Source organism: Arvicola amphibius, chromosome 10 (assembly GCF_903992535.2).
Source record: "Arvicola amphibius chromosome 10, mArvAmp1.2, whole genome shotgun sequence".
In the NCBI taxonomy this organism is placed as follows: domain Eukaryota; kingdom Metazoa; phylum Chordata; class Mammalia; order Rodentia; family Cricetidae; genus Arvicola; species Arvicola amphibius.
In genome coordinates this window covers 39,015,888-39,028,257 of record NC_052056.1, presented here as the reverse complement: position 1 = coordinate 39,028,257, position 12,370 = coordinate 39,015,888, and the positions used below count along the sequence as shown (strand labels likewise).

General features: G+C 43.1%; 1 protein-coding gene across 8 annotated transcripts in view; it reads left to right on the top strand.

Annotated features, from left to right (window-relative positions):
* The window catches only part of Gtf2e1 (general transcription factor IIE subunit 1), a 57,627-nt gene extending 49,632 nt beyond the window's left edge, over positions 1–7,995 (top strand). For 7 of the 8 annotated variants that reach the window (XM_038346847.1, XM_038346843.1, XM_038346840.1 and 4 more), the window contains 2 exons: positions 4,703–4,944; positions 6,051–7,995. In XM_038346847.1, coding sequence (XP_038202775.1) covers positions 4,703–4,944; positions 6,051–6,481 — 673 coding nt within the window. In that variant the 3' untranslated portion in view covers positions 6,482–7,995. The remainder of the gene's footprint in view (positions 1–4,702; positions 4,945–6,050) is intronic. The other variant, XM_038346848.1, reaches the window with a different exon arrangement.
* The last annotated feature ends 4,375 nt before the right edge of the window (positions 7,996–12,370 follow it).

Below are 12,370 nucleotides of genomic sequence, written 5' to 3'. Positions count from 1 at the left end.
ATAGATTTTCGTTAATACAGTATATTCTGATTCTGGTTGTCCCTCCTTTAACTTTCTAAATCCTTCCCACTTCCCCACTCATACAAATCCACAGTGTTTCTTTTTCTCAGTAGAAAACATAAACATATAAATAATAATAACAACAACAATATAAGATAAAATAATTTATAGGACAAATAGGACAAAACAGACATAAAAAAGAGCCATAGAAAAGGCACAAGAAATACATACAGATACTGAGACACACATATTCACATACATAGAAAATTTCTTAAAGCAAAATATATAAGCAAAGGGGAAAGAAAAAAACCCAGAGAATGCTTTATCAGACAAAATACCTCCAAAAATGCTGTTGAGTTCATGTTGGCCATCTACTGGGCATGAGGCCTGCTCTTAGGTGTGGTTTGTATACCCAGCGTGATTCCATTAGAGAAAACTTAATTTTTCCTTTGCGAGATTATCAGTTGGAGTGATTATCAATTAGCTTCTGGGTTAAAGATGGGGTCATGTGTCCCCTTCTCCTCAGCACTGGGACCCCAGTGGCGTGGACATGTGCAGGCCTTGTGTACGCTGCCCCAGTCTCTGAGTTCGTCTGTGTGTACTCCTACGTCTGGAAGACCTGTTTCCTTGGTGCCTTTCATCCCCATTGACTCTTAGAGTTTCTCCGCCTCGTCTTCCGCAGTTCCCTCATCACTGAGGGGAGGGATTTAATGAAGACAACACAGCCCATGTAGGACCAACTGTTCCAAGGTCTCTCACTCTCTGCACATTGTCCAGTTGTGGGTCTGTGTATCTGCTCCCATCTACTGCCTGGGGAAGCTTCTGATGATGGCTGGGCAAGGCACTGATACATTAGTATAGCAGAATATCGTCAGGAGTTATTTTATGGCAGTGGTATTTGGTTTTCCCCTAGATCCATATCTACCCAGTCTCAGATCCTTGACCCCCAACCAGGGCAGTGTTGATGGTTTGCTCCATCGCATGGAGTAGGCCTCAACTCCAGTCAGATAGCGGTCGGCTACGCTCACAGCTCATGTGCCGCCATTGCGCCAGTGTGTCTTGCAGGCAGGCACCTTGTAGATTTACGTATTTGTAGCTGGGATGGCGTTTCCCTTTTTCCTCTGGCAGCGTGCAGAGGACCTTCCTTACCATCAGCGCTAGTCAGTAAGGGCAAAGGCTCTAGATAAGCACCAGTTTCACTTCCCCGTGTTCAGAGGTGTCTTCAGCAATAGGTGTTTACCATCAGTTTGTGGACCCTGGCAATAGTCTGAGTTTTGGAGGGCTTTCCATGACCCTGCTTTGGCCAACAACTCAACCTGTTCCCAGCACTGGAGATTCATTTGGTGACAAGAGATGTCTGTTTGGGGCTTTGTCTCCCCTGTTATTCAATGATTCCAATTTAGACTTTTTTCATATGTGTATATATTTTAAGAAGCTGCCAGGTGGTGGTGGTGCTCACTTTTAATCTCGGCCACCACTCAGGAGGCAGAGGTAGGTGGACCTCTGTGAGTTCCAGGCCAGTCTGGTCTACAGAATGAGTTATAGAACAGACCAGGGTTACACAGAGAAACCCAGTCTCAGAAAGAGGGCGGGGGGACCTCGACTGTACTAGGTTTCCGTACAACCCCTCAAATAGCTCTTCATTTTGGTTGTCCCTCTGGATTTCCTGCTTACCCCTCTCCGTTTGATCTTCCCTTTTCAGTCCCTGTGTCATCCCTCTCTGTTTCCTCTTTCTAAGGATCACATTTGCTACCTTCCTGTCCCTTACTTTGCACCTAACTTCTGTGGTTCTGTGGACTGTAGGCTGCTTATCAAAGACCTAACAGTTAACGTCCACATAGAAGCGAATACATATTTTTGTCTTTTGGTCTGGATTGCCTCCCTCAGCACGATTCTTTCTAGTGATCCTTCTATGTTTTGTTTTTAATTCCCTCTGTTACTTACTGTTAAATAGGGAGTCCTGAGCTAATTGCATTTCTTTAGTTGTACGGAGAGTTCTATAACTCAGTTATTGTGGACTAACACCTAATACTATGTGTCAGTTAGGATGCCTTTACCTGTGATAACTTGTCTTCTGTGGCCGGAGGTTCTGACTTAGTGCTGTTCTTAGCTCAATTATGATTTCTTTTTCCATCTCTGTTCTTCCCTGTGTATCACCCACCTAGGACTAGGAAGGGAACTGCCCTAAGGTTGCCATTTCTGTCTTGATTACCGGCAGATGAAAATATCCAAATGCAGAGAAAATGGCATCCTTTCCTTGCGTCTTATTTTAAAGTATGACTGAAGAAAATTCCTAGAAAACATCCTTTATCTTATCTGTTCCCCTATGTCTTACTGACTAGAATTACTTTGTATATTTATTTTAAATCAATATCTGATAAGGGAGATAAAATTTCATAATTGGTACTCAGACCAGCTAAGTTTCACTTTGGCTGGGAAAGTTCCGAGTTCTTTGGAGCAACTAGCCGTTAACATTTAAGTAAAAATGATAAACAAAAATTGAGGAGTCATAGTAGTAGGGAAGCATTACCATCCACATCACAGGCAGGCTGATGTTTAACTCAGTAAGCTAACTCATTGGTGAGACATAAATATTTACTGCCATTTAATTGATGCTGCAAATAAAAATCTATCTTGAGTTTCTGTAAAAGGATACCAGAAGTCAGATTTTAAGGGTGGTCTTCTTCATTCATTCCTGTTGTCATTTCTCTCTATTTTCTTCTTTCTCTCTTCATAGTACCTCTTTTGACTGCATGAGATAGTCTTCAAAGTTAACCCTATGAGGTTGAGTTGAGGATTATGTATAAAGAAAAACAGTCTCAGAGAGTTGACCAAGTAATAACAGTAGTAAAGACAGGTTCACACTAGAGCGCTGTGCCTTCTCTCTCTTGCCTAGAGTTAGCTGATTCTGGAAGCAACTTTTGAGGCAGATAGAGAAAGCTGAGGATAGACAAAGCATAGCCTTGAAAGGAGTTGGGGAAACGGTGGGGTGAGCAGGGAGAACTCTGCATGTAGGATAAGCACAAAAACAAACATGGATCAGGACGGGAAAATGAAAGGACCGTGAATGCCAAGGGAGAAGCAGTGTAAAAAGCCGAGCTATACTGAAGTAGGTAGTCAGATTACAGCAGAGGGAGGTAGAATGTCTAGTGACAGATATGGCCCAATTGAGGCAAGTGGTAAACAACTCAAAAGGCAACATCATTTGAATACAGAAAGGAACAGAAGGTAGAGGGAAATCAAGTGCCTGCAATTGTATCATGAGATATTTAAAAAAGCAAGACGTAAAGATGGAGTGGATCTATTTGGTCAGATCCAGAGTGGGAGCAAGGAGACAGGAGGGAGGAGCTAAAAGAAAGTATTAAGACTAGATAGAACTGGTGCCAGGGAGAAAGACTGCGGGCAACGGTGGCACAGAGTATCCCTGGGTGCAGGTAGGATAATGAAAAGAATGCAGAGGCAGTTGCTGTAAAGCGGGCATTAAATAGCTTGTTGCTTGCTTTCAAAAGTATAGGACCGAGAGGCAGGGCGGGAGGGCTGAGGTAAGCCCAAGACTACCTATAGAGAGTTGTCAGAAGCATAGGGTTATAGAGATAAGTAGCCAGCCAGACTCTTGGACACAGGCACACGAGGTCCCCCTGGCACCAGTCCCAGGAAGAAAGAAAGCGACTTAGTGAGCAGAACAGCAAAGATGGTGCTTCCTAGTGGTTTATGACAAATGTTGCTTAGATTTAGGATGAGCTGGCTTCCAAAAGGCTAACAGAATGCAGGGAAATGACTTAGAGAACTGTGAGAGAAGGTGAGGGAAATCATAAGGTCTAGAGTAGAGAGAACTATGAGAGAAGGTAAGGGAAATCATAAGGTCTACAGTAGAGAGAACTGTGAGAGAAGGTGAGGGAAATCATAAGGTCTAGAGGACCTGTGGCACTGGACAAACATCACAAGAGATGTGGACTGAGCAGGTATCTCAGGAAGCTTGATTGCTTGTGGGGTGAAACCTCTAAACAGGTACGTTAGAGACAAATCGGTATAGTGCAAGAATGAAAACATTAAAGCAGGAAAATAGGACGCAGATCAGAGTCCCTGTGAGGGGGAAAATGGTGGGGGAGCGGGGGGGGGGGAATAGTCAGTGTAGTTGTAGAAACAGAAAGGTGCACTGCACTGACATTCTGAAGAGCGCTCTTTCCTCTGAGTGACAGGAGGAGATTGTTAATTCTAAGTTGAGGTCTGACACTGTAGAGAAACTTCCTAACTTCTTCCATGGCTGCACACAAAACCACCCTAGGTTAAAGTTAAACTAGAAAAATATTTTTAAAATACAGTAATCTTTATTTTGTTTTGTTTTAAACAAAATTTTCATGGAAAATATGACTAGGAGCTGTTTTGCCAGACTAGTATCTTTAAGTAGGCTTTTATTTCCCTTCTTCCCCGTGCAAATTAATGGACATGTTGCAATCTCTAAAACGTTGATTATTCACAAATGCAAGAAGGTGCAGTGTTTGCAGAGTTTAAGTCTGATGTAATCCATACAGTGTCCACCCTAGGTTCTAGAGAGCTCTCTGAGAGTTGTTGAAGCATGCCTGCCGGATACCTAGGCAGCTTCTGTTCAGACTGCTACTGCGTTAGCCCTCTCTCCAGCAGTCCTTCATGCTCAGTGCCCAGACCTTAACTTTCCTTCTTGTTCTTTAATCTTTTTCTACAGCAAGGACCGAGCAGCCAGTACTGCTGGGGCTGCCGGCCTGGCAGGCGGGCACCACCGGGAAGCATGGACCAGCAAAGGCCCCTCTTATGAGGACTTATACACTCAGAATGTGGTCATTAATATGGATGACCAAGATGATGTTCATCGCACCTCGCTGGAGGGGAAATCTGCCAAAGAGAGGCCCATTTGGTTGAGAGAGAGCACTGTTCAAGGGGCGTATGGTTCTGAAGAGATGAAGGAAGGTAAGAATAAGAAGTCAGGAATATGGCTATAGCATGGATTTTGTCAAAAATTAAATGGGCTTAAAGGAGAATGCCTGAGTGATTCTTGGTCTTATTGAAAATTCATGGCGTGAATTTGAGCAGTAAGCATTAAAAACAGCCAGCGTGTTGTACTGTCAGTTCAGTCAAAACAAGAACTAGGTTTGTAAATCTCTGTTTTTAAAAGATTTGTTTTATTTTTATGTGCATTAGTGTTTCCTTGTCCACATGTATGGGTACTACACGCACCTTTCTGAATGAGTTTGAAGTTTGTGCAGTTTGCTTCAGGAAAATGAAACTACCATTTTATTCATTTAGTAAATTCCTACTCGGTGCCTACCACATGACAGGTATTGTCCCAGTGCAGGAATAGGGTCACAGTGAATAAGGAAAATACAGTTTTGTTGTGGCAGACTCCACATCCTTAAGAAGTAACAGAGGCAGTCGGCTGGAGTCTCTGTGCTAGAGACTGGGTGCTGGGCACAAACAGCCTCACGAAGTGGCACTTGGGGGAAGATGGGGATGGAGGGACAGTAGAGGAGGACTCTTCAGGGCAAACAGGCAGTGCAGACACCCTGAGGGAGTGTGCCTTGTCTTTACAAGGAATACCAGCTGTAGCTGGAATAGAGTACGGATGAGGGCAGGGGGGACCAGGAAGAGGTAGGTAGCCAGGAGAAGGTAGCACTTTATAGGCCATTGGAAGGCCTCTGGCGTTTACTCTGAGCAAGGTGAAGGGCTGTGCCCTCGTCCCCTATACACCGGCTGCTGTCCCACACGTTCTAACCCAGAGTCTTAGAAGGTGAGCTCTTTGTCACCTAAAATAATGCAGCTCGTGGGGAGGGGGAGATTTCACATCCAGGTAAATGTATGTAAGCCTGCAAATTCCCTGGACTTAGTCATTGTGCTACTTAAGGTTTAGTTTTTAAGGGACATTTTAGATACTCTGTAGAACAGCAGCTCGGAAAATGAAGCTAGTGAAGTCTGCGCTGTTAGTCACCAATTTAAACAGAACACATTGAAGTCTATTTTTCGTTAGTTACAGATGAATGCTCTTTGCATAGTGGGGTTGTGACTTTCTGGGTTTTAAGTTCCAGGTGGCATCGATGTGGACACATTTCAGGAGCGTGAGGAAGCCCACGCAGGGCCTGATGACAATGAGGAGGTCATGCGAGCTCTACTCATTCATGAGAAAAAGACTTCCTCAGCAACAGCCGGCTCGGTGGGAGCATCCGCTCCAGTGACTGCTGCCAATGGCAGTGACTCGGAGAGCGAGACCAGTGAGTCGGATGATGACTCCCCACCCCGGCCAGCAGCTGTGGCTACCCATCATCGGGATGAGGACGAGGAAGACGATGAATTTGAGGAAGTAGCTGATGACCCCATTGTTATGGTGGCTGGCTGTCCATTCTCCTACAGTGAAGTTAGCCAGCGTCCAGAGCTGGTAGCCCAGATGACGCCGGAGGAAAAGGAGGCATACATAGCCATGGGTCAGCGGATGTTTGAGGACCTCTTTGAGTGAGCTTTCCTGCTCTCTCCTCCATTAGCTCATTTCAGAGAGAAATTCCCCACAAGTGCTTAAGTGGCTTCCTGCCCTCCTGATGTAAAGCACCTGTTAATCTAGTACAAAAGCATAGCAGGAGAGAAAGGTTGATTTTTAGTTTTTCTAAATGTCAGAAACTTCCAAGAAAGGTAGGTGGGCTATGAGTATTCCTTCCCTCTTATTACTAAAGTATTAATATTTTTCCATAATTCCTTATCTTCATTTTTAGGACATATTTTTCTCACTCAAACTAAAATGTTCCTGTCTACCTACAGACCCCTCTTAGGATAATCTTATCCTAATATAACTGTTTTCTGGTCAAGCATTTGAAACAATTTCTTGTAGTTCTGCAACCAAAGCAGTTTACCAAGAAGCAGATGCTGCTTAGGGGAACCCCAAATACTTCATATTTCCTCCCATTTGAGTTTGGGGTCAACCTGTAAAAGGGGTGAGAGCACAGAAGAGAGAAAGAGAAGTTAGAGGGGAGGACGCACACATGTCCAGAGTTACAGAGAACAGCAGGCAGCCATGCTCTCCTGGAGAAGTTAGCGGAGAGCGTGCACACACAAGGGTAAGGAGGCTGTGTCCAGGACTGAAGAACTGAGAGTGTGGGGACAGCGCCCTACAACTGCTCCAGTATGATTTTTACATCTCCATGTTTAGCTGAGCCTGGTCCCACTTCCCTCCTGTTCTCTAGGCCTTGGCCAGTGCTCTTAATTAGGGAGCTGTTCCAGTAGAAAGCAGTAGAATGGCTGATTACGCCACTCTCCCTCACTCTCTTCTCAACACCATCAAAGCCTGTGTCTCTCATTTGAGTCTTACAGACATCGTATCCTAGTGCTGCCCCTGTGTCATTGAGCATTGTGACCTCAAGGAACATAGGCATGTTAGCATGGTGTTATTCCTCAAGGCAGAACTTTCAAAGTAAAGGACTCTCATATAAGGTCTACAACAATTACATCTTATAGTATTTCCCCTTGCATTGTGACTTTTAATTATTGTTTTGTAGTATATGTGTGAAGCGAAGAGCATTTTAGAGTATCTGAGCCTTGTATAAAGTGCTGATTCATTTACCTGGTTGTTGGATGACTGAATATTGAGTCGACTTATTATTGTTTAAAATTTGTTCATTTCTAGCTCTGACATTTTGGAACATAGCTAGAATGACTCCTTCCCATTTAAAGATGTCAGAGACTTCTGGTCATCATCTAATATCATAGGTGCGATTGGATGCTATTGCAACTCTTTCGGAAGGGGGCAATGAATTGCCTTAAAATACCTTTAATGTATTTATCTTAAATACATGAACTGTTCAACTTTTAAATTTTGTTTTTTTAAGCTTTCATGGTTCTAGAAATGTTAATTTTTAAACCATGATTAATGTTGAAACTATGTTCTTCGTTGCATTTTATATGAGTATGTGTATGAGTGTGCTTTTCTATTGTGGAAAATGTATTAATAAAGGCACTGACTAAAGCAGTGTTTGAATTAGACTAGAGAGATGGTCGTACTCGCTAAATACCTTCCTAGGAAAATGCACAGTATTCATAAGAAGGCATTAGGAAGAAAAGCTATCCATTCAGATTGTGTTTCATATAAAAGAATTCTCACTTGCTGGTGCTGTTTACAAGACGCTCTTAGCTGTCTGATTTGACATTTGATCATTTGGATAAACGTGAGTCAGGGATGGGTGTGTGAGTGAAAGTACTGGGAATGGGATCTGCAGTGCTCTCTGTGTTACACTGGAGAAGAGATTCCCGTTTTGGAAATTAGCACGTGGATAATGGATTATATGTGGAAATGGCAAACTATATGTGTAATGACAAAAGCAAACTCTGTTAATGCTAAGACTTCTAGGTGTATTCTTTTCCTCATATTTATTTCCCAGGTTAATCAAGTTAAAATAGTAAGACAATATAATTTAATATGTAATTTTTTTACTATTGCCTCTGTATTTCAATAACGTGTAACAAACCTCAGGAGAGCCTGCTCTTATTTTTTTAGACAGGCCGCTGCTCAGTAGCTTGTTAAGAGAAGCCAGTTGGTGACAAACACCAGGAATGGGAGTGCTGCCAGCATTCAGCCTCTGAACCCCCGTGAGGGAAGGTCTGTCCCCATAGGTGTCAAATACATGTCGTTACATGTAGTCAAGAGAGACCGCAGCATATTAGGAATTATCACCACTCACAGCTCACAGTGACGCTAGGGCAGGAGCACAGTTTCTCTGGGTGCGATTGGTTGTCCTGTCATCATGCTCACATCAGCTGTCAGCGCAGCCTGACTTTTCCACTGCCTTTAAGTTTTCATGGAACTCAGCATGAAAAGACTGCTTCTCTGCCATTTCTATGGGAAATCACTGTTCCTTTGAGAGGAGGCAAGCAAGGGACCTATATTCTCTGTCCCTACCTCTCTGCTAACCCTGGTTACTCCATATATACCACCTGTCAGTCTGTGTTGTCAGTGAATTGCCACTGGGGGAGGGGGCAGGAGGAATCAGGAAAGGGCTTTATGGGGCAGGGGAATGGTCTTTCTCTGTAAGAACCGTTCTTAGAGGTTCTGCCATGAAGTTTAAGTTTCAGCTTCCCTTTTTCTTCCCACATCATCCTTTTTCCCAAAGGTCTTGGAAAGTTCTCATGTGTTTTAATATATTCCTGTTCCTTTACAGCACCTGTGATATCCAAAGGGGCCTATCAAGATGGCTCCCTAATGTAGGAGCGAGTGCGCGAGAGTAGCTGTGGCTTCTTTCTTCCTTCACGCTGTTTTTCCCCACATCCATATACTGTATCACTTGGTGGTCTATCACTTTCACTTACTCTTTTTTTTTTTCCCCAAAACTAGGGTGATGAGCTCCCCTAGCCCTAGGAGATCCAGGTTTGCCCGGGGCTGCCTCATTTTATCTGCCCTAGAAGTGGATGCTTTTTGTTTATTCTGAAGCCTCTCCCCCCACCTTTTTACAATGTCTCTTAAGGAATATTAAATTAAAATGACTCATCCAGCAGATCCTGGTGGAAGGAAGACAAGGGAGTAGGCGCTAACCCTAGCACTAGCTGACCAGGCACCCTTACCTCCGATGCCATTTCCTGACCACATTCTCAATAGTCTTTAAGAATGGTTGTTCTAGGGGCTGGAGAGATGGCTCAGCAGTTAAGAGCACTGGCTGCTCTTCCAGAGGTCCTGAGTTCAATTCCCAGCACCCACATGGTGGCTCACAGCCATCTATAATGAGATCTGGTGCCCTCTTCTGTCCTGCAAAGCACACATGGAAGGAATGTTGTATACATAATAAATAACTCTTTAAAAAAAAAAAAGAATGGTTGTTCTACTATGGTCCCCAGGGTTATTCCAGCTATTATTTTATGGAGACAAGTGATTTTTATTTTTTTTTAAGTAAAGCCAAACAACATCCACAGACAGTGCCTTGTAATGTGCTAAAGGAAGTCAGAACCAGACAAAGCATCTTTTCATGGAGACTAAGGTAGAGGGCAGGTTTGGAACTGGCAGTGTCACAAGTCATGAAATGAATGGCAGATAATTGGGTTTCTATCCCCCCCCCAATCTTGCTGTGGTACTTAACTTGTAGGGAAGAATAGTTGAGTATTTTATAACTGTTGATATTATAAGAGGTTGGAGTACCAACAGCAAGGGCATGTTCACTTTATTCCATCATTTGGCTCCATGCCTAGATTTCCAGTCAGGACCACTCTAAAAAAGATGGAGATGTGTTGGCGGAGACTGCTAGTCCTGGCCACCCTGACTTGGAATAGTCACACTGAAACTGTATTAATTACAATACTGCTTGGCCAAGCACTTAAGCCTATAGCTAGCTAGCTCTTATATCTTCAATTAACCCATTTCCATTATTTTGTGTATTGCCACGTGGTTGTGGCCTACCAGTAAGGTTCCATCCACTTCTGGTGCCTGTCTCCTGCGGAGGCTACATGGCATCGCTCTGACTCCACCTATTCTCGCCTCTATCTGCTTGGAATTCCCACCTTGCCCTAGTCCGTGCTGCAATAGGCCCAAAGCAGAGTCTTCATTAACCAAAGGCATTCACAGCATAGAGAGGGGAATCCCACATCATAGATGTGTTGCTTTTTTTCTCTTTATTCCCAAGTTTTTAAAAAAGGAAGTATATAATAACAGTTTCTTATTCCCAACCGTTAAAAGTCACCTGAGGGCTGGAAGGGACACTCAGTGCTCAGTAGAGCTCCTTGGCAGAGCACTTGCCTAGCATCCAGCCCTTGGGCTGGCTCCTCCACCACTGGGAATAAAGAAAAAGCCTTTCAGATTCACTTTCTTATTTGTTTTGCGCTTTGTTTTTATCAAAGCTATGTTATCTTTAACAGCAGGGCTGCTGTCGCTTTTTTAATAGCTAAAAATTCTCTCCCAGAAAAGGAAGACTTTTAGAAAGAAACTGGTACTGTGGTAAACTCATTGTCTATTCATGTTTTTTTTTCCATCCTGCTATAAAAGAAATAAACTGAACAGGATTAGCAGATAGCTCTTAAGCCTGTAGTGGATTGAGAAAGGGGAAGATAATGAAATCTTCCTTTGGAGAGCTAGAGAGATGGGCCAATTCCCTCGTTCCTTTAAGTGCACACAGGAGCAGATAACTGCCCTCGCTTCAGAGAGAGCTTTATGTCCAAGCGCCAGGGCAGCCTTTCGAAGTCACTTAAAAAGCTGCTAGGCCCGGTGCATGACCCAGTTTCAAGTGTCAGCCCACAATTCCCTTCATACTAAAGTACGTTATCGCCTACCCAATGTAAATAAGTCTCTGAAATTAGCCTAGAAAGAGTACAAGTGCCAGGCTCTTGAATCATGTTAAGACATACGAGATGGTTGTATAGTCTCGTTGTTACATAAATGTGTCTAATGTTTTAAAATTACCCAATTAGAAATAAAGATAGTAAGAACTGAGAACTCATCGGCCTCCCCCCACTTCACTGTTCTGAGGAACATTTGACAGTTTGCTTATTCCAACATCTTCAATGCCTTTAGTCCTCTTCTTCTGTATTAGTGGAGTTATATATACTGCCATATATATATATATTCTATATAGCTCTAATTTTTACAGAAGCAATATATAATATATAAAATATGTAGTATATTTTATATAATATATAAAAATATATATATATAAATCAGAGCTATATAGAATGTTAAAATATCATATGATGGTTTATAGAGTCTCTTTTTTTGACAACTAAAGACAATCCTGTCCTTACATTTTCATTTCTTTTGGTTATTTCTGTAACGTAGAATCATAAGAGAAATAGCCAAAGGGTGTGATAGTCTGCCTTATGTTGCTGTAACAAATAGCTGAGGTGGGATACTCTCTAGGGATCAGGGGTTTGGTTTGTTCAGGGAGTTTTTAAGGCTGAAAGTCCCAAGAGCAGACATTCCCATCTGTCTGGCCTCAGATGAGGGCTCACTTGGCTGCCACACAAAATGGTGGGAAGGGAAATGGCTGTTTGCAGAAGAGCCAAATAAATACATGGGATGGACTTACTTTATCATGACATGCTCTTGTAGGAACCCACCCTGAGAGGCAGCATTAGTCCCTTTACCATTCCTGGTGATGTGACCATCATCAGAGCCAACTCTTAAATGTTCCTCTGTCCCCACAGCAGGACCGGCTTAGAGCATGAAGCATCCAAACCAACAGGACGTGTCCGGTTACACTTCAGTAGATCCCGCTAAGCTATTCGTTAAAATATGGTTGGATGGTATCCAGCCGCAGAACAGAGTGAAGTATGGTACTTGATTAGAGTTGACTTCTGGGGAGTAAGAAAGCCATGTTCATAGTCTTGGTGTCCAAGACCATGTAGAGAGGAAGCGGGGACAGACTTGAAAGATGGCAAAGAGACA